The sequence below is a fragment of the Cornus florida genome, unplaced genomic scaffold (genome assembly GCF_030987335.1).
Source record: "Cornus florida cultivar Cherokee Brave unplaced genomic scaffold, ASM3098733v1 CherokeeBrave_3.0.0_Hap2_Chr09, whole genome shotgun sequence".
Lineage (NCBI taxonomy): Eukaryota > Viridiplantae > Streptophyta > Magnoliopsida > Cornales > Cornaceae > Cornus > Cornus florida.
Genome location: NW_026775579.1, coordinates 63,609,561 through 63,631,729, shown reverse-complemented (window position 1 = coordinate 63,631,729; position 22,169 = coordinate 63,609,561). Strand labels below are relative to the sequence as shown.

The 22,169-nt window shown below is 32.9% G+C and overlaps 1 protein-coding gene across 2 annotated transcripts; it reads left to right on the top strand.

The window, feature by feature from the left end:
* The first annotated feature begins 7,478 nt into the window (after positions 1–7,478).
* Positions 7,479–11,108, top strand: LOC132274115 (transcription factor bHLH143-like). 2 transcript variants are annotated; one of them, XM_059775285.1, is made up of 4 exons: positions 7,479–7,635; positions 8,259–8,801; positions 8,973–9,127; positions 9,249–11,108. In XM_059775285.1, exon 4 carries the CDS (start codon positions 9,264–9,266, stop codon positions 10,335–10,337), a length of 1,074 nt encoding a protein of 357 aa, XP_059631268.1. In that variant the 5' UTR covers positions 7,479–7,635; positions 8,259–8,801; positions 8,973–9,127; positions 9,249–9,263; the 3' UTR covers positions 10,338–11,108. The 2 variants fall into 2 exon arrangements, with proteins under 2 accessions (XP_059631268.1, XP_059631269.1); XM_059775286.1 differs by having other exon boundaries at positions 9,214–11,108.
* The last annotated feature ends 11,061 nt before the right edge of the window (positions 11,109–22,169 follow it).

The following is a 22,169-nucleotide window of genomic DNA, read 5'->3' as shown; positions in this document are numbered from 1 at the left end:
AGTTTAGAATTTGTTTTATTTAAAATTATATAATGAGAAATGATTAGTTGATTGCTTACGAAGTATATTAAATTACCCAACTATCCTTTTCCAACAAATAGCTTCATGGATGAGAATACTCAAAAGTCTCAGACTCATCCATTGACCATTGTCCTTATCGTAGGCCAACTACCAACTTCTTAATAGTTTAGACGAAAATTCTAAATGAGAAAATTATATATTTTTAGATGAATTGGATAAGATTAATTTTTTTACTTTTATTTAATTTATTTTTAAAATAAAAAATTCAATTACGATTCTAGACTAGGTTATTAGGTTTAGAATCATTATTCTTTTAAAAACTTTAAGCTATTAAGAGCTTCTAGAAGAAGATTGAAAACTATAAATGAGAATATTTTATACCCATAAAATATTGCTACTGCCCTTTTAAAATTATTACAAAATTTCAGTCTCACCTCTTTTTACCTAAGAATTAAAATTATGCTGAAAATAAAGGGGCTTATTTCCTACTACATTATTTTAAGAGCAAATTTCTGTTTTTAAAATAATTTTTCTTTAAAAAAATTATTAATAAAAGCTAAAAATTGCTATACAATATAAGATGCCTTTTGTTGAGATGGCAAATAGAGCCAAATATGTGTGGCCAAATTCCTATCACTGAGACTCTTCCATCATTTATGGATCAAATTTGCCATATCTTTTGCATGACAGTTGTAATGTTTTTGCATGTTATATAGTAAAATATCACATTAATTAAGAGGTTATAGAACTTGAGGGCATGTTATATAGTAAGATGTCATCATATTAATAAAAAATGAGTTTGTGGTGAATTGCTACATCAAATAGTTTTAATTGATTACACATGCAAAATATAAAGAAATGTCACCTTTTACCTTTTTTGGATTTTTCACTTCTTTGTACTTTACAAATTTAACCGATCAATAACGTTCAGTCAAATAATTCTTTTTAACAATTTGGTTTAAGCATCATCGTTGTTTTTTTAAAATTGGTCGAGTACCGTCCATTATTTTGAAGATTCAATACTTACACAATAACAACGTAACAGGTAAAGTGCAATATTCATGAAACGTACGAATTAAGTTACATCACTATATATAATATCATTAAATCAAGAATGCAGCATGTTACATTCTTAATTTAGTGTTATTGCACTCTGAATTTAATTTTGTTCTAAGAGTGCTAATTTGTTGAGCTATATGCATTGATGAGTATTCGGTCAAATGTACAATGGATACTATCCAATTGGATCATATAACCTTATAGACTAACAAATAATTCGCAGAACTAACAAAAGTGGCCATTTTACCCTTATTCAATGATGGAGCTGTTATATATTTATTTTTTAATAAAAGAAATTTACCTTTTTCCTAATTCTATTATCTTTCTAACCATTCCTTAAATAATAATTTATATTTTTCTAATTCTACTCTCTTTTAACTCGTTCATTTATTTTTTTTATTTATCCTTTTAATTATCCCCATTTCGTGACAGAGCTGTTATTATTATTTTTTTAATAGTATAAATTTACTTTTTTTTTTCTAAGTCTATTTTCTTTATAACTTTTCCTAAAAATAATTGACCTTTTTCTTAATTCCATTCTCTATCTAAATCTTCCCTAAATTAAAAATAATAAATAAATAAATAAATGATCTAAAATATTATTTAAGGATGAGTTAGAAAGAGAGAAGAATTGGGAAAATGGTAGGGGTTTTATGAGTTTTCTTAGTATAGAGGGGTTATATGACTGATTTTCGATAGTATAGGGGTTTTATGATTTTAAACCTTAAATTAAAATTATATTATGGAAGTTGATTTTGTTATTTCACATCTCAGTTAACAGCTCCGTCACGTAATGAGGGTAAAATGACTACTTTTGTTAGTTTTGAAGGTAATTTGTTAGTGTAGAAAATTACGTGACATTCTGAAATAGTATAAAGAATTTTTATAATTTTAATTTGTTATTATTAATTAATTATTAAAATTGATTGTTTTCTAAAGTGCCTCAACCACATTAAGGTCCAACTTACACATCAAAGTACTAAAAACACACTACGCACCATCTCATTATTCTTGCTTAGGAATTGAAATTGATTATTCCCATAGTACCTATAGCTACTGGTTGTTGATCAATTGGACCTTTTTTTTAAAAAAGAAAGGAAGTTAACAAACAATAAACCACATTCAACCTCTAATGAAATACCTCATCATACTTTTATGAAAATAGTTGAAAAATGATGAAAACTAATGATGTCTCATTCAACCTTTTATTGCCTTTAAAATCTAAAAAAAAGAAAAAAGAAAAAAGAAAAAAGAAAAAAGAAAAAAAAGGGTAGTATTGATGATCATAGGAAATTAAAAATAATGTGTTATATTAGTGGACAAGGATTTTCTAAGTTAAAAACCCTTTACATTAGCATAAGTTGAATCACTTACACACTTACACATGATATTTTAAGAAAATATATGGTTAAAATTACACCACATTAGCCAATTTAATAAGATTTAAAATACTATGTCGTTTTAGGGCTACAAGCAGAAACACCGCTATTAAAAAGTTTTTAATTCATCGAACCTTCAAAAGAAAATGCAGATCTTCGTGAAAATCATAACAGAAAAAACCATAATACTCAGGGTTAAATCGAAGGACAATATCAACTCATGAGATTTGATTTTTAATTTTCATTATCATCAGCTGTAATACTTCAAATATTTTCTTCCTTTATATTTTGTAATCTGATCCATTAGATTTAATGTTTTTAATTATTTTGATATTCTTAGTTGTTATAATCTTTCGATTTTCCATGATTTTTTTTATTTATTTTAGAATTATTTTTCTTCATCAAAACCAGTAAAGTACATAAAATGTAATTACATGAACATGTTATATGATTCAACAGATAATTTAATAGGAAGTTTTCACTAACAACGTTTCTTCCTTATAGTCCTAAAACGACATAGTATTTGAAATTTTATTAAATGAGTTGATGTGGTGTAATACTAGCCAAAAATTTACTTAAAATGTCATGTGGTCAGTGCGCAAGTGATTCAACTTCTAACAATGTAGAGGACTTTTAATTTACAAAATCCTTGTCCTATAGTAGTGGTGTACAGGAGTTACTTCAAAATGGACACACGATCAAACTCCGCAAAATTCGCCAAACTTTAATAGATATATATATATATATATAATTAAATATGTGTGTACGCGTGCAATGAGTTCATTCTCGATGGGTTTTTTTAATTATTAAAGTGCGATTCCATTAGTGCTCTAATAGTTTACCAATGTTCATTTATATTGCTTTTGTCTACATTGTTAAATGCCACCCCACATACATCCAAACTTGTGGTTGCACAATATTTTTTTACCCATAAATAGTTGCACAATATTTATCAAAGTAATTAAACAATGACCATAATTATCAAATGCCTTCTTACTTTTTATTTTTTATTTTATTTTTATTTTTTAAAATTAAAAACAGCATCTCCATATGAATGTAAAATTGCATATATTTTGACTTTTCTGCAATTGTGAGAGATTTTTTTTTTGAAAGGTTGAGCAAACACACACACTCATGTCTCCATTGAGACTCGAACACCCGACTTTTCCTTTGGGGAAGAGGGCTTATAGCCCATTTGATCAATTGTGGGAGTTTACTGCACTAGTGTAACCCTTATATCGAAGTACAAATTGGTTCGCCGTACCGGCTGATACGCGACTCGTTCAGTTTACACTGACTTTGTCTGAATCCGTTACACCACGATCGTGACCATCTCTGATACTGCGAGCCATACTACAAAATGATAAAAAGTGTGGAGTCATAGTTTTTGTTATGTGACTCTAATTCTATGGGTGTTTGACAATCATTTTCGTTTTTCTTTTTTATTTTCATCTGAAACATTTTTACACTAGAGTGCATTCAATAGCGAGTGGAAACATATTTGGTAATGTAAAATTTGTTGTAAGATTTTTTAAAACAAAAATACGATATTATGTTTTATAAAAAAAAATGTTCCAAGATTGAAAAACAAAAATTACAAGATAAAAAAGGGATTTTTATTTTTTTATTTTTCCAGCAACAAACATGGTACTATTCAAATTGCAACAAAAGTTGCCAAACGCGTTTTAGTGTTTTGCTTTACTACAGTTCACTACTCACAACAGAAAGCACGAAACAAAAGCGATTGTCAAACGTGCCCTTATTTTTGTTGTTGTGTTCTTATTATTTATTTTTTTGTTACCCTGAAACTCGATTAATTTTTACTCAAAAGCCTCATTTTAATTCAAAGATTTAATCTTTATACATTAAAACATTTTAGTAACCTTAAAATGTACCTTGATTAAGGTTTTTTCATTAAAAAAAAACTCCTACGACCTCAAAGAGAACTCGATTAAATTTAGCTCAAAACTCTTTTTTTTTTTTTCACAACACAGAATAATTGAAGTACAAATATTGCAAAGTAATTGAATCCAATTTTTACACATTAAATAACTCTTGTAACTTCAAAGAGAACTCAATTAAATTTTGCTTGAAACTCTCATTTTCATTTAAAATTTTCATTTGTTTTTTCATAACACTATATAATTGAAGTACAAATATTGCAAAGTAATTGAATCCAATTATGTTATTTTATTTTTTTCGGGTTGACATCACAAACACTCTATGTCAATTCTAACACGTCAACAACCGTGTTGTTCTTTACACTACTTAAGTACTCCACCATTGTGGGAAGAAATAGATGTGAAGTTACACTTAAGTTACCATGATGATAAAGTTTTTATATTTTCTTGCCATCAAAGGAACATATATATATATATATATAACAACTAATTCTAACAATATTATGATGCTGATAAATCACTACTAATTAATAAGGTGTCTCGTTATATATAATTAAATTAATCTGCAACAAAACCCTATAAAAATTAAATTAAGACCTATATATAATCTACATCCACATCCTTTTGTCTCTAGGGTTAAAAACGAATCGAATTGTTAAACTATAATTTAGATTTGACTGGATCAAATATTAATTTGAGCTTGATGCTTAATAATTAAGCTAATTAAAATTGAAAAATTCATAATTTGGATTTGTTAGACTTGTGAACGTATTCATAAACGCGTATTAGTAAACAAGTTGATTAGAAAATCGTGACTGATTTGTTTTCTCAATAATGTAAACGACTTTTCCTATTATTTTCCTCCTCTCTAAATGTGTAACATGAAAAGCTCAATATGTAATCTTTTTAGTGCGGGCGGGCAGGTGAGAGAGAGATCGTTTTGCTTTCTAAGCGTGGATGTTTTTGTTAGAGAATCATGAACCCCTTCCCCACCAAATTCAACTACAAATCTTAATGCCATCTCTAAAGAAATATATATATATATATATATCATGATTGGTTGTATCAGTAGATACGTGTTGTATTAGCTAGTTCGTAACCTTTTTTTAAGGATCCAATATTATGAGATACATCAATGAATTGATCAGTTTGACTAGTTTACACTGATATTCACTTGAATCTGTTACACCGCGACTATGAGTAATGATATATATATTGATGTTAATGTACCTGTCATATCTTCGTGCACCAAGGACCTTGTAAGTATTTTCTCATTTTCTAAAGTAAAAAGTTAATTAAGAATTTAAGTTCTGGGTGCGTGCTTTAAGTCTCCACTCAATTTGTATTTTTCGAACATTATAGCATCCTTCTTTACACAATAATTTTTAGGTGTTTAAAAAAATAAATTAGTAGTAAAAATAAATAAATTAATGACAAAACAAATTCATTGTCTATTCAATCTTAAGTAGGTTTTTACTTATTTTATTTTGAGTAATAATTTAAGGACCGAATTTTGTAATTATCGAATTTAATTTATGTGAGTGTAATGATGAGTTCCACCATATGATGTCACATGACGTCATGCGGTGAGACCCACAGTCCTTCTCATATAAATTAAATTCAATAACTATCAAATTCGTTTTCTAAATCTCTACCCTTTTAATTTTTTTTTTTTCACCATTTTCATTAATTTGATATATATATAACATCTAGATATCAACCAAATTAATTAAAACCTTTTAGCAAAAACATTATACTCTCCTTAGTTAAAGGAATCCTAAATATAATTCCACCACAACATTAGCATTGAATCCTAATCCCCCACACGTGTGTCATTTGTTTGTATTGAATTTTAACATAATTATATCTTATTTAATAGTTTTATGAAGAGATGGTAATTTTTCTGTCCTAATAATTCAATATATATACTTACAAAAAAATAAAAAAATATATTGCAATATGTTAGATATACAACTATACAAGTCTCTAACAACTTCCATCATGTATGAGTGGTTAGTTGAATGGAATCATATATCCATAAATATTTCAAGTTTGGTAAACTACTAAACATCATCTAAATCATGTGACTTCGCTAAGTGGTCAATCCACAACCACCAATACGTGTCCAATCATATTTAAAATGCCTAAATTAAAAAAAGAAAAGAAAAGAAGCTTAAACAAACAATGTGACAGTTAAAGTAAGCATGATGATTCAATGAGGCACAAGCAGTGGGGAAATACTTTGCTTTACATCTCATATATATATATATATATATAAATAATACATACACATACATGTATGCATATATGCTAGTGTGTGTGTGTGTGTTTTGGTGGTACAAAAGGGGATGGAACTCGAGTGGGTGTGTTTGTTGTTCCCTTTAGTCCAAACAAGAGAGCATGAAACTGTGCATATTATTAACCATATTTATGTCAGAGTTCATAAATAATTGGGTGTCATTGATTTTCTTGCCTCTGTATAAGATCTCCTTCAGGTGATTACATTATGGTCATCTTAATTTTTTATTAGCCAAACAGTGGCTTCATTAGGAATAACACCTTTCTTTTTCCGGTAACTGTGTGACTCTTATTTCTCATATTAAGGAAAAGAATAGTGATATTTGGGTCGAATTTTTAAAGTGAATTGCATGATCTCTAATTTTCGATTGATTAGAAAATGAATAAGCGAGACAAGTTAAGCTGAATTTTTTCTGATTATAAAATTAAATATAGTCAGAGTGCAGGTGTTCCTCGCAGAGGAGAGTAGGGCAAAAATAGTTGATGGGGTCAACTCAAAATCTTTACATATTTGCCACATCATCCTCCAAATTTAACGGTCATCTACTAACTTCCCTGAACTTTTTTCTAATTTGTTTCCTCACCACATGTGCACATGCAGAGTGCCCCTCCAGTCCTATATATATACAATGATTATACATATATATATATATATAATAATTAATAATTATTATATACATGCGTTACATAATTGTACACTAATATACAAGCGTGCGCTACGTATGAAATAATAAACCCCACCATCGCACGAACCAAAAGGACATTCATGTCAATTCATCCGTCTATATAGTCTCTCCAGTCGTGCACTCTTCCGTGTTTCCTTCCTTCTGCTTTGACTCTCTCTCTCTCTCTCTCTCGTTTATCCGCAACGACTTTTGGGTTTTCCTCTGCTTTCGATCTGAGTCTCTGGTTTTTGGGTTTTCGAGTATAAACGATTTAGGGTTTGCTTTTCTTCTTCCTCAGGAATTGCATTCACTGTAAGTTGCTTGTTCACTGATGGTTTCTTTCTAGCTTCAATGTTTGGTTGATTTGTTTCTTTTTAGCCCATATGCCTAGAATGAGCTTTGGCTTGTTTATGTCTATAGGTGTGATTTGTTGTTAATTTTTCGATCTCTCTCTTCATCACTTCTGGCTTCATTTTGTTTATGTTTTTCTTTCATTCTTCCCTGAATTTGTCTCTCTAAAATGAGGGTTTTGTTATGCATAGTTGATAAACTATGCATTTTTGGATCCTTTTTAGCTGGCAAAGTTTCAAATTATTTGTAATGTTCCTTTTGATTGATGAGGAAAATGTAGGAAAAGAAATGAATTAAATAGTAAATGCTACTTTTTACATAATTTGGGACACTAAAATTACACAAACAAGCACTGATTTAGCTAATCCTGATACTACTCCTTCCCTTGTTGAGCTGATCTTGTAAACTGTAACTTGAACTTTTGGAGAGAGAGAAAAAAAAAACCCATAAATCATTGTATTCCAAAAATGTGTTTCCTATTCTTCATTTTGTCAGCAACCAACCAGAGGGTTAGTTTTTTCCCTTTAGGTTTATTTCATTTTCTCATCAACCATATCTGATATATGTGCGTGATACCATTGCAGTGACTTGATATAGAGTTGTGGGCAAAACTAGCCGTGGCAATCTTATTACATAGAGGAACAACATGCTTTGGTACAGCCTCTCCGTCGACGTGTACCGGAAAGCCCTCTCTCTGAACTTGTACTGTCGTGTGATTCTGTAATTCCATTTGATCACCACAATCCTTCACATTCTTAGCCTTGTATAATTACCTTTGTTTTCCATGGGATCTAATCTGTTTGTAGTCCTTCCCTGTTACGTCCTCAGCATTAGCTGAAGTCTGGGTTCTTTTTTGTTAATTCTCGACATCAAATCCGATCGGTTACTAATCTTTTTGCTCTAATCCGGTCCGTACGTTCTTGAATTGACATCGAGGGGTGTCTGATTGCTTGCCTGAAGATTGCAGTGTTGCTTTGATTAAAAGGGTTGGGGAAATAGTAGTTATGGTAAGCCAAGCAGCCAGTCAAACGACATTTCGGGCATTAAAACACATGAATGGGATTGCTGGGGGTGCCACCATAATTGTCAGAGTCATAGCATGCTTTCAACCACTTCAGGATTGTCAGGTCAGTAAACAATACTCCAAAGCATTATGTGCTCTCTTTTTTTGCAGAATTAGATTCTTTCATCAACTTTGTGGTGCATATGTCCTTCAAAAGATGCCTTATTATTCGTACTTTAGTTGATGATGATGGTTTGGAAATCTTATATGAATTTATCTTTTTTGTGTTTGTCAGGCTGAATATTTCCGTCATTTGCTTAAACCCGTTACGTAGATTGATTTTCCTTCCTTTGTGTACAAGTTAAGCTGGAGTTTTTAGTTTTTCCCATTTTTTCTGTAAGAAAAGACAAGTAATCAGCCATCTGTCATACTGCAAACATCGTTTTTCTGGTATGTTTCACCATGTCCATCTTATTATTATTATTATTATTATATATTGAGTTTTTCTTGCATATGATGGATCTTATAGGTTGTAGTTTTTCTTTTGTGTGTTCTTTATGTTGATTCTTAGGTGATTGTTTTGGTTATGGAAAAGGACTTCGGATCCTGTACTCATCACCAGCATTCTTTTTGGCAATTGCCCAGTTTGAATTCCTCAAGTTTTCCATTGGACTTGAGGCAGCAAAACGCTGTCCCAGCTTTCATGAGTCCTTACACTAATACGGTTTCTACAAATGAGACTTTGCCAGTGTTTCCATTTCCTGGACTCCCGCATTCTACGGTAAGCCAACCGAAGGAACCTCTTGGTTGGTTTTATTGCTATTCTGGTTTCCATCAGGCATTCAAAGAGAGAAACTCTGCTGGTCCTTATAAGAATTGTGGGGATGCCATCACACCCAATCCGGGGTCTGGATGTGCACAGAGGAAATTCCTTGTTTTTGATCACTCTGGTGATCAAACAACTTTGATTTTTAGTTCTGCCCCTTCTGGGATTGGAACTCCTGTTCAGTGCCCAACTTCTTGGATGCCCAAAGCTCCTGGTGCAAATGTTTTGAATAGGGAAGAACCAGGAACTAAAATTGATACAGTTCATCACTTTGGGCCAAATTTGACTGATGTATATACTGAAAATCATGGAGATAATGGGGAAAGTGAGATGCGTGAAGACACAGAGGAACTCGATGCCTTGCTTTACTCTGATGATGATGACAATTATTCTGAGAATGATGATGAAACAAGCACAGGTCATTCTCCCAGTACAATGACGGCTTATGATAAACAAAAATGGTTTGAGGAAAGTGTAGAAGAAGTTGCTAGCTCTGCTGAGCAAACCAAAAGAAGGAAACTCTTTGATGGAGGTTATGATGTGCCATCACTCATGGACACTGCAAGCTCTGTGAAAACCCATAGATGCTATGAGCATGAGGATGATGCGGAATCTAGTTGTGGCAATGAAGAAAATCAAGGTTTGGAAGAGCTTGGTTTCTCACCAGGAAACAAAGGGTTGAGGAAGGAGAGCATTCGCGAGACGGTGAGCATTCTGCAGAGTATAATTCCTGGTGGGAAGGGCAAAGATGCAATTGTGGTTCTCAATGAAGCTATCCACTATTTGAAATCTTTGAAGCGCAAAGCGATGGCTTTAGGACTTGATACTCTTTGAGATGGCATCTGTCTTTAACGACTGGTAATAGTAATATTTTGTGATAGCAATAGTGATGTTACATGATTTAAATTGTTAATGTGGTATCCAGAATAAGTTGGGTAGAGAGGGGCCGTTGGACAAGATTTTACCAACATAAGAAGTGAAAACTATAAGTTGTGGATAGAAAGCTTCAAACATTGTTGTGTCTTCAATCAATGATCTAGTTGGTACCAGTAGCTTTGGTTCGTGAAAATCTCTCTAGAGAAGAGGAGAGTGCAGAACATTATGCCCCAGTAGAATGTTGGTGAATTATTACTTCCATGTCTTGAGATGTAGTCTCAAGTTCACTATTTGGCATATGAGTTTGGCCGCGTGGCTGCGTGGATGATGGCTGGCTTAGGGCCCAGCTTTCACACTCACCCTTTTCACAATCTTGTCATATAAAGTATCCTTCGTAGGTCCTTTTTCTTGCTGATCTATTGCAAAAACGAACGGTTGAGTTGCTTGTATTTCATCTCATCATGTATTTGGTATGGGACCTCAATTGCAGAACCACCACATACTTCCATCGATTGATCGAAGTTCCACATGTGAGCTAGAAGCATCTACTCATCTGCAACTCATTGCATCAGGTGTGGTGGGGTTCCCCTTTGATGATGTTTGTAATTTGACCCTGAAATGCATCTCTCTGTGTAGCTGTGTTGTTTCTAATAATAATAATATTACGTGATAGACATTTTAGTGGGTGGTCTTGGTGGTTAATGATGATGATATGTTAGTTTGATATAATCTCACCGTGTCTGGTGTGGTGTTGTCTTTATTCCCCTGTATATTTATACGTCGAATGCAAGCATTTATAATAGAAATTCAACACCAATGCATGCTCGTGATTCCATTGCTCCGGAAATTGTGCAAAGTTGATGGCATGGTTACTGGGACCACCACCACCATGTTTGAATTATTTGAGAAGGAACTTCATTTCTTGCTTCGGATGTCACAGCCCATTCTGAAAAAGAAACGATAACTAGGGTTCGTCTTAGCCCTAGTTCTAGGTTTTATGGCTTCTTAATTGTATCATTTATGCTCAATATATATGTTTTCTGCTAGTATCTTTCATCTGAGTAGTGTCTTCAAACTTGGATACATTAGAATGGTTGAACTACAAAAACCAGCTTTATGCATGTCACCCAGATAAGAGGCCTACGATAAACAAGATATGCGTTGGGTTGGGCGATGGTCCAAACAATATGATCTCTCCTCTTCAAATGGAGCTAGTGTTCGAGTTCCACAAGGAGCAGGGCGTGTTTGCATTCTTACATATATATATATATATTTTTTTTCCTCTTTGGTTGAAAAAAGTTTACGAGTCCTGAAAATTGATCTATTAAGATAGATTGCTCACCCTCCTTGAGGATTCTGATAAATAAAAGGTATGGCAAGAATCAAATCAATGGAATGAAAATGGTATGGGAATTTACAATCTTCCCAAATAATGAGCAAAGTCCTATTATATTTTATAAATAAAAGGTATTGACAATAATAAGATTGAAAATTAAGTAGAGAAAATTTTAAGAGCTAAATTTTAAGTAGTTTTTAAGTGATAATTAAAAAGTAAATATTTTTTGATGCATTCAAAATTAAGCATTGAATTGAATATTACTCTCAAATATCTCTATCACTAATTTTTTTTTGATACATTTAGAATTAAGCGCTAAATTGAGTATTAAAATTTTAAGTAGTTTTTAAGTGATAATTAAAAAAATTTGATGTCTCTATCACTTAATATTTTATCCCATTTTAAGTGGCACTTACCGTTTACCGTTTTCAGATGTATTCAAATTGCTTTATCAAACGTATTTAATTAAATGAATGCATTTAGCATTCAGAATTAAGTGTTGAATTGAGTATTACTCTCAAATGTGAAGGGCAAAGAAATGAATGGTGAAATATCAAAATCATTTTTCTTTTTATGATAGTATGCTAAGTCACATAAAGCGGAAGCGGGAGCGAGAGCGAATTCGAGAGCGGGAGCGTGAAAGCGGTATAATTAAGTTATAAACCGTGAGAATTTGAGCAAGAGCGCGCGCGGAGCGTGAAAACGTGAGCGCGTTCGGAACGTGAAAGCGACACCTATTAATAAAAATTGTGTGACTTGGATTGTATGTGCATTCAGTGGTAAATTATATAGTACTTTAAGAGAATGGATCGCAGAGAGTGCTTTAGAAGTCGATAACACCATTAATGGTGTCACAAAAAAAAAAAAAAATAATAATACCAAGTTCTTGGGTTGGCAGTTCTTTCCATTTGCATTACTTATGGTCCAAATTAGCTGGCTCGTGCCCATACAAAGATGCTGTAATTAATCTACCAAAAAATTATTATTCAACCTCTTTCCATAAAAAAAGTCGAAATCCAATTTTTTTTTTTTTTTTTTCCTTCAAAAAATTATTATTCAACCTCTTTCCACAAGGGCAGGAATCATCTCCTATTTATGTTCCTGCCGGTACCGATCTGTGGCCCAAATAGAGCTACGTCACTTAAAAAAATTTGGTGCCGAAAAAGTTACTCTCAGTGATTACTTTCTGTATTTGTAGTGTATATGTTAGCGTATGTATATATTATATTGTGTATATATACTTGTATATATTAAATATTTGGGGGAATTTACTGAAATATCATTCACATTCAAAAATCCCCTAAAATATCCTTCATTTTCTAGGTCGTCGAATAGGTCGGAAGGAGAAGGAATTGGAAAAGATCGCGAGAAGGGAAGGAAGAGGACTTGGAAGAAGATCGCGAGAAGAGGTTCTCAGACTTAGGTTTTCGAAAGTGGAGAGGACTTGGAAAAGATTGCGAGAAGGGAAGGAGGACGACTTGGAAGAAGACGTGGAGTTGGAAGAAGGTTGTCGCGAGAAGAGGTTGTTATTGTTACAGTTGTCGGACGGTTGTTACAGTGGTCGGAGTTAGTTTGCGGAAGGCTTTTGGAAACGCAGAGGTTTTAATTTCTTTGAATACACTATATTAAATTATGTTCGGAAACGCAGAGGTTTTAATATCTTTGAATACACTATATTAAATTATGTTATTAGTTTTGTTTGATTATTTGTGAAATCCTGAAAAAGTTATTGTTACAGTTGTTGGACGGTTGTTACAGTGGTCAGAGTTAGGTTTGCAGAAGGTTTTCGGAAACACAGGTTTTAATTTCTTTGAATACATTATATTAAATTATGTGTTATTAGTTTTGTTTGATTATTTGTGAAATCCTGAAAAAGTTATTCGTGATAAATAATACAGTATAAATTGATTGAATCCTATTAAATTCTGTCCATCATTTTCCAAACTCAGAGGTTTAATTTGATTGAATATAGTATATAAAATTCTGTTTTATTAGGTTTGTTAGATTATTTTTAAATGTAAAAGATCATCATCTAAATTCTGCACATCTCAATAGTCAAAGGGTAGATAGATAGTGGTTTGTGGGAACTTTGCAGTGGAAGCTCTTCCAGTCATGTAATTTAGATTAAATTTGAAAAAGATGATACTAGATTTATTAAATTCATTAGATCATCAAAATGAGATACATTGCAAAATTTTCGAACTCTAATTTATAATTGTGCTATAGCACAACTAAAATAAGTTTATACCATACAACACACTGGCCAAGAAAATTGTAGCTACAAACTCTTTTTTCTACTTAATAATCATAATTCATAAAACATTTAACTAATCAAATGATTGAGAAGATGTATTTACATGTTATGCACTTTATACCTTACAAAATAGTATGCAATGGAGTGGTTCCAAGTTTTTTAAAGGTCTATTCAATTATTTAATTCTGCAGTCTACTCTAGTCATACACACGGGTAGGAATCCTCTCCTGTGCTTGTTCCCGCCGGTTCCGATCTGTGGCCCAGATAGTCTAGTATAATTCGTGATAAAAGTTATTTGTTATTATTAAATTGTGGAAAAATGAATTGAAAATTATGAAAATTTTATTCGTGTAAGGGAATGCAATGTTTTATACAATTTGTAATGGTAATTGGTGTGTTGTATCTGTTATTAAGTGGTATGATTTTTCCGTTGCACTATTTTGGCAGTTAATTATGTGTGTGTTTGTTTTATCTGTTTGTGGTTAAAATTTTATTGACTGACAATTGGTGGAAAAGTTGTTTGTGCATAATAGAGTGTGCTTTGCTGCGCTGTAAAGACTGTTTTAGAAATGGGTTGGAAGAAGTCGATAGCTCGAAAGAAAGATCCTGTACGAAAAAAATTACCTATATGGAAAAAAAAACGCGGACAATATCGTTGATCTGTCTCCTTCTCATTCTCTCCAATGTATGATGTAAAACATGCGTAATTAATCTTCTTCTGTGGTTCGTACACCTCCCCCGCCTAAATCATCTACTCCTAGTCGTAGTCGTACCCGTAAATCATCTGACCTTGGTGATGAGGATTATAATGTTGAGGTGGAAGAAGAGAATTATGATCCCCAGCCAAGCAGTAGCGCATCAGTGAATAGTATGCGTCATGGAGGAGGAATTTACTTTTTGTTTAAATAAGTATACATTCATTTTAGTATTAACATTAAAAATAGTATTTATATGAATTATGGTTCCCTGTTAAGCAAATATATTTTTCATTTGTCTGATATTTACGTTGACATAGAAATTGATTGTTTAGGATGAATTATTTATAATGGTAAAACATAATTTCTGCATGCCTTTGAAATGGAATTAATGTTTTATTGATGTGTTACTTTGGTAAATATGAAAGTTTAGGAAATATTTGGTTCAACAAGTTTATCTTTGAATTGATAAGTCTATAAGTAAGTTGTGATATAAGTTGTGAAGCATATGTATTAAATTGAAATGCTAATGTTGAGTTGGTGATATTGTATATGATATCGTGTGTATGAGGGCTGCTTTCATGAAGAACTATCAACAAGTGCATGGGCCAATGAAGGGCGGTGATAAAAAAATATTGGAATTGAAATGCAAGGATGCATGGAATGGTATAAGCATGGTGGAGAAGGGTCCATATTATGAAGATAAAAGATTGCGCGATTTGGAGTTCAAAAGCCGTGGAGGCTTAGCAGTGAACAAAAAAAAGAAGGAGAAGGTAAGTTGGGTAGTTTGATTAAATTATTAATTTAATTTGTTATTGTTTTGATAACATAATATGAAATAAAAAAGAATGCAATTGATGCTTCCTTACTGGTAGTTAAATGAAATTGTGAATGTGACATTAAATTTATTGGGATGTTATAGGTTGAATACAAGGTTAAAAGTGGGTGGAACAAATGCTCAATCGCCAAATTCATTAACATAGTAGTTAAACTTAGAGACGAAAAGAGAAAAGATGTGGCAGATATAGGTTTTGGCAATTTGTTGAACCTACAGTGTGAGCATTAGTCTACCTCACTCTTTGATTACATAATTGGGCATTTGGACATAAAGAAACGGCACATTAAACTTGAAGATAATCAATATCTGCCAATTAATGCAATCGATGTCCACAAAATCTTTGGCTCACCTGTTGGAATCACGGACGTGCCTACATGTCAGCTTTTTAAAACTGATTGGGTAACTGAAGGTGGATATCGAAGTGGGTTGCATGTAAATGATCTGATGGAAAGGGTAGAACAATGTGAGCCCGGTAATGATTTCAAAAGAGCCTTTGTTCTTTTTGCATGTGCCGTTTTTCTAACGCCTAATAGACGTTATAGTGCGCATGTAAAATAATTAAAGGCTGTGCATAATGTGAATGAAATCAAGTCGTACAACTGGTGTACATATGTTCTTGAAACTTTGATGGCTTACTTGGGTGAATCTGAAGAAGGTGGGAAAATGAAGCACGAGTATATCGGATGTGTGCTCTTCTTGCAGGTAAATAACATAACCTACTTATATTTTGCAAAAAAACTTTATCATTTATGTCATTAGTATGAATCATGACTGATTAAACTCGCTGCAATTTAATTCAGCTTCTATATTTGACGAGGTGTAAAGTGGAATACCCCTGTTATCTCACCACGGGCGAAAAAAGCAGTCTTGGTTTTTGGGACACAGTCCTAGTACGGAAACGCTTAAAATGGGAGTTAAAAATGGGAGGTTTTGGAATAGGTCAGGTATGACACTAAATTTTACAAGTATTTGCAAGTTCCCAATTTTTGTTGTATATGATACGGTTTCCTTGCTTACGTACATTTGGTTCGAAATATTTATATGGAACAATTAATTCCTCTCAAGGCGAATGTGTCCTATTCTCCGTTATCGTTGTGGTTTGGAGGTGAAAAAGACAATGGTAGTTGTTCGGAAAGTGAGGTTGAGGTAACGACATATTACTGTACGATTAATGAGTGTGAATGAAATTGTGAATATGCAATTGATCAGTGACAAGCAATTACAATTTTCTATGCAGTGTTGCGTTAAAGAAATTCGCAACGAAATGGAAGAGAAGCAGAAAACAGAAAAATGTTGAAGAGGAAGGTGAAGAAAATGGAGAGATTGGTAAGAAAAAAGTCGAAAGGGGCTGGAGGAAAACCAAATGTCTGTACAACAGATGGGGGAGTGTCCGTTGAGGACAAAGATGCGCCACAGAATTCTAAAAATGAAGTTGAGAGGGAAACATTTGACTTTCCTGTTGACACAGGTGAGGAACCAAAATTTTGCGGTACGGATCATGCCCACTTTACTCCCAGCAACAATGACTTACTGAATGAGGATGAGATGATAGAGTTGAATGATGCTGTGGGCATGACTTTGGAGGAGTAGCATATATAACTCCCAGTTGTTCAGTCACTGATATTTCCTTGCAAACTTTACATGGTAAAGGGAAGGATGCGGTGGGACAAGTCAGAAGAGGTACTAGAAGCAGAAACCCCGCACCATATGTATTCTCTCCATGGGTATCGAGGGATAGTCGAAAAATTCAATTGACTCCAAAGCAGAAGAAATTATTGAGTTATGCTACTGCATGAGATGGTGATAAAGGGCAAGTGTAACCCACATTTGTGAATTTCCTAAGTCCATATATTGTTCTTTATTGTATTGTCCATCTCTAATTATTTAGTAAGAACAATTGTGCGTATACTAATTTGTAAGACGGATGTACATTTGTTAGTAAAATTTTGGTTTCCATGTACGATATGCATCTTTCTCGGACGAACATACACAAGTTGTTTCACCCCTACTGGATCTCGAACTTGGTGCCTGCATTGACACCACACATTTCAATTAATTCATATGTATTTTTACGGTTATGATATAATGAACCTATTACAATTGCATTTGTCAATTCAGATGGTCAAATTTTGGGCAATGGTGTTGAACCAATAGCAAGGAGGGAATTTGAAGCAACACTATTTTGATAGTTGCGCTGTTCAGTTTATGAATGAACACAATGTCATTAAATATGACACGGAGGAGAAGCGCATGCCTTTGATAAAAAAAAGTCTGGGAACAATACAAACAAGTATGTAAGCGTGAAGATTTGACGGTGTTCAAGGATTCCGAGCTGGTTAGTTGAATGATATTGGAGTAATTTGTTGTGCATTACAGTAAAGTAGAAGATGTTTTAAGTACGAATGATTGAATCATCCTATTTTTGACCAATATGTTTTGTTGTCCCTAACTTCATGTTCATTTTCGTATAGTTATTCTTCCCTGCAATCATTTACAAACATTGGTTTTTACTCGTTGTCAACCGGCTCAACAAAGTAGTGGACTACCTATGTGGAATTGGACGACCACATGATACAAAGCATTTGGGAATTGTGTGGTAGACATCTAACTAATAAAATCAACCCCATTTGTTGAAGTTTGTTTTATGAAAAATGCATACTTATTTCACGTTGATGTGTACGACAAAAAGAGTTTGTTGCGATTGCCCTGGAGGAAGAGAAGTGGCCAGCTTACATAACAAGGACGGACCATAAAATCCCTTTACAAGATGATGCGTATGTAAACGTATATTTCAATACAAGTGCATAATAATTTTTTTATTCACCGTATCATAAATCCAATACTATCCCTTACTATAAGTAGATTAGTTAAATACTGTTTGCATATCAGGGATAGTTGTGGTCTGTTCATTATGAGGTACTTGCAGTTCTGGAATAACACTAATTTCAATAAGAAATTTTGTGTAAGTAGTGTTATCATTATTATTTCTATGTATGTGTAAAATAAATAAGGTACACGTTGTACTATTGTTTGGCACTAACATTTTTTAATATTACAGGTAGACTCCAAGCCAATGCGTTTTGAGTTCCTTGTTCAACTATTGGATCATCCGAGGAATAAAGTCGAGAGGACTTGTATAAGGTTGCTAATGTTGAAGAAGGAGACGATTGATGTCCGAAAGGACTTGTATAAGGTTACCAAAAACTGTTCTTTAATTTTTTGCTCTACATGGAACCTGTTGTTATGCTTCTGTTTTAATAAAACTGAGTTGAATGAGTATGAGTTTTATGAGACAACAAAGGCCTGTTTTGGGAGTTTCTAAAACATACTGAAAACACGGAGTTTACATGCGGAGAACGATGTGGACTTACAAAAACTAAATTGGCATGTTTTATGAGAACAACAAAGGCCTGTCTCGCTCCTTTCTACGGCTTCTCTCTCCTGTCTACTGCTTCTCTCTACAAGATTGCTGCACTTGTCTCCTCCACATCCAATTCTTGCTCAAAATTTTTTGAGGTAAACACAAATCACACTCTTTTTTCTGTAGTAAGTTTTTGTGGTTTTGGATTTTCTTTTCTTTATGAATGTGGTTTTAGATTTGGTTGGTTGGATGACTTTGGTTGTACATTTTAATTTGTTTTTTTACCTGAATGGGGATATTTTTTTTGATATAAAGATAAAATAAAAAAAAATAAAAAACAATTACCCGTTGAGACGAAGCTCAAAGACAAAAACTGGAGTGGATAAAATCCACTAATAACCAACAACCTATTCTAAAGAACAGACCATTGAAACAACAACAAACCAAAAATCTACGAAATAAAACTTAGTAGCCTAGAAAATAACTTCAGCATCAAAGCATCCATAACTGAAACACACTGCTGCAGAAAAACACAGCAATAGTAGCACCCTTAATGAAATCATAGTATAACAGGAACAGAGCAACATCTTGTATGAATCAAGCAAACGACTCTGATAGTCCTTCCTTTAAACTTAGACCTGCTCAACCCATACCATCTCGAAAGGCAACCATAAGATTAGCAAGACCAATAGAAAAATAATTTAGAACCTCCCAAACAATTCCATTAGCAGCCACAGAAGCTAACTCCTGAATTCCACCATGCAACACATTATTCCTCACCATCCATTTCTTCACCATCCATTTCTTCCATATATAAACACAGAAAATACCTATCAACAATTTAGATTGTAAACACACATTCTGAACCAGCTGTAATATCCAATCAACTATCTAATTAATCCCGTGGAACTGCAAAACATGAATATTCAGTCTATCAAACACCTGCCACATCTTAAAAGCATACAGACAACTACAGAATAAGTGAGCATTAGTATTTTCCTCTTGATAACAATTGTGACATATGGCAGGACCTGAAAACCCTTTCCTTTGTAGATTAACACATGACAAATTCTTGTTATGCAGCACAATAACCACCAAAACAACAATTCTTGGTCTACAAAATTCAAAACATAACCCCTTCCATTTAACTTGCTGTCCTCTGGCCCTGCAAGCTCTCTATGCATTCTTCAGACTAAAACTTCCTTCTGACCACAAGACTTCATCTTGGGCATCCTTAATAATGATATTTGTAACAAAATCAGCAGCCAAAGCAGGAAAAAATGGAGGAAAAGACCACACTCCATTTGCAATAAGTGTATCCAGTTTAGCTGATTTATCAAAATTCCTAAAAATTGCAACCCCAAATCTCTGAATTAAAGATAACCCTGCACACTAAGGATCATGAAGCATATTAAAACTACTTCCATTTCTAACCTTAAACTCAGAGTATTCTTGAATGAAATCCCTAATATCCAGAATTTCCTTCCAATGAATCCTGTGCCTTTGGACTCACAATCTAGAAATTAACATGTTCAAGATACCTACCATGCATCCATTTCACCCATAAAGCCTTCTTATTTTTTACTAAATCCCAGCAAATGGAAACTTTAGCTGCAGTCTCAGTCTTTACATTAGGAATATCAGTGTACAAAGCTTCATAATATTGAACCAACCAATCTTTAATAACTTTAGGGTCTGAAGATATCTCGCCCTCAGAGTTTTGAAGATAGGTAATCGAATTGAAACATCTTCTTTGCTTCACCAAATTATGGAAAAATGAAGTGCATTTATCACCCTCATTTTGCTACTAAGCTCAAGTCATTGATTTATGGAGAAAACAAAAACATTAAAAAGTCATTGATTTCTTGGTACGAGGCAACTTGAGAGTTATGTAAATTTTTTTTTTTAAATATTTAAATTACTTTAATTAGTCATTGATTTCTTGGTATGTGGCAACTTGAGAGTTATGTAAAAATTTGTTTTTTTAAATATTTAAATTATTTTATTTTAATTAGTTAATGAAAAGTAGGTCCACTTCCTCTGTTCCATCAACAACATTTTTTATTCAATGCTACTAATTGATCTTCATTTTTAGAAGTCTCAAGTTTATAGAATAGGAAAAATTAAATTAATAGACTGAAATATTGCCTTAACCTAATGAATATTTGCTGAACACAGATAATTATGAACTTGTGAACTAATAACTGTTTTGCATGAACAAAGATAACAATTAATTTCTTTTAATTGTTAACGAAGAGCTTACAACTATAAAACAATGATATATCAGAGTTGGGTCATATGCACCATCCGCCTCTCAATATATCTGTGCTTTTGGAATGAATATAAGACCATTGATGAGTGAATTACATGTTTTATTAATTTTTTTGACAGTATAGATGCTACAAGATTTTCATGCTAATTAATTGTTTGTTCATTTGTCAAAATGCACAAGGTGACCATTTTTATGGAGTATGAAGTAGATTCTGATGTTATCCATGAAGGAAATACTACCACTATGGTGTCCTAAATTAAAGAAATGTTATTGAAGTAAGTAAAAGAAGTCATGGCCTCATGATGCAGGGTGTTGCGAACATGATTTTGAAGGAGGAGTTCTCACTTATTGAGGGAATGGTGCCGGGTGTTGCCACTTAGTTTGGAGGAGGACTTCGTCAATTGCTTATTGATCTCTTGGAGTGTCGATTTCTTTCGTGTTTGTACAAATGGAATTGTTGTTGATGTGAGTTGTTATTGTCATAGTAGTCAGGTGGTGCAACTTTATGTTATTTTTTGTAATTTCTCTATCCTAAGCCTAATTTGACGTATATCGAGTATGGTAAAAGATTAACACTTGCTCCTAAGTCTAGGAGAGTCCGATTAATGACATGGTCACCAATGATGCATGAAGTAGTAGGTGAACCGGGGTCCTTAAACTTTGGAAGAGTGTTCTTTTGCAAAATTGAGCTTACTTGCTCGATTAGACCACTTTCCTAGGTGCTTGGCTTTTGTTCTTCCTCTTTTGGATGCATAAGTTTTTTAAAAACTGATAAGTACACAAAACATATTATTTTAAGCACCAAAATAAGCTTTTAATTAGATTTTTATATTATTTAAACATTCTTATATGCTCATTTTGTGTTTTGTAGGTGTTAATGTGTGAAAAAGAATAAAAGAAGTAAAAATCAGCATGCCACATCATCATCTGCAAAATATATATATATATATATATATATATATATATATATTTATATATATATTCTATTTTGAAAAGAGAAAGAAGAAAAGAAGAAAAGAAAAGAAAAGAAAATG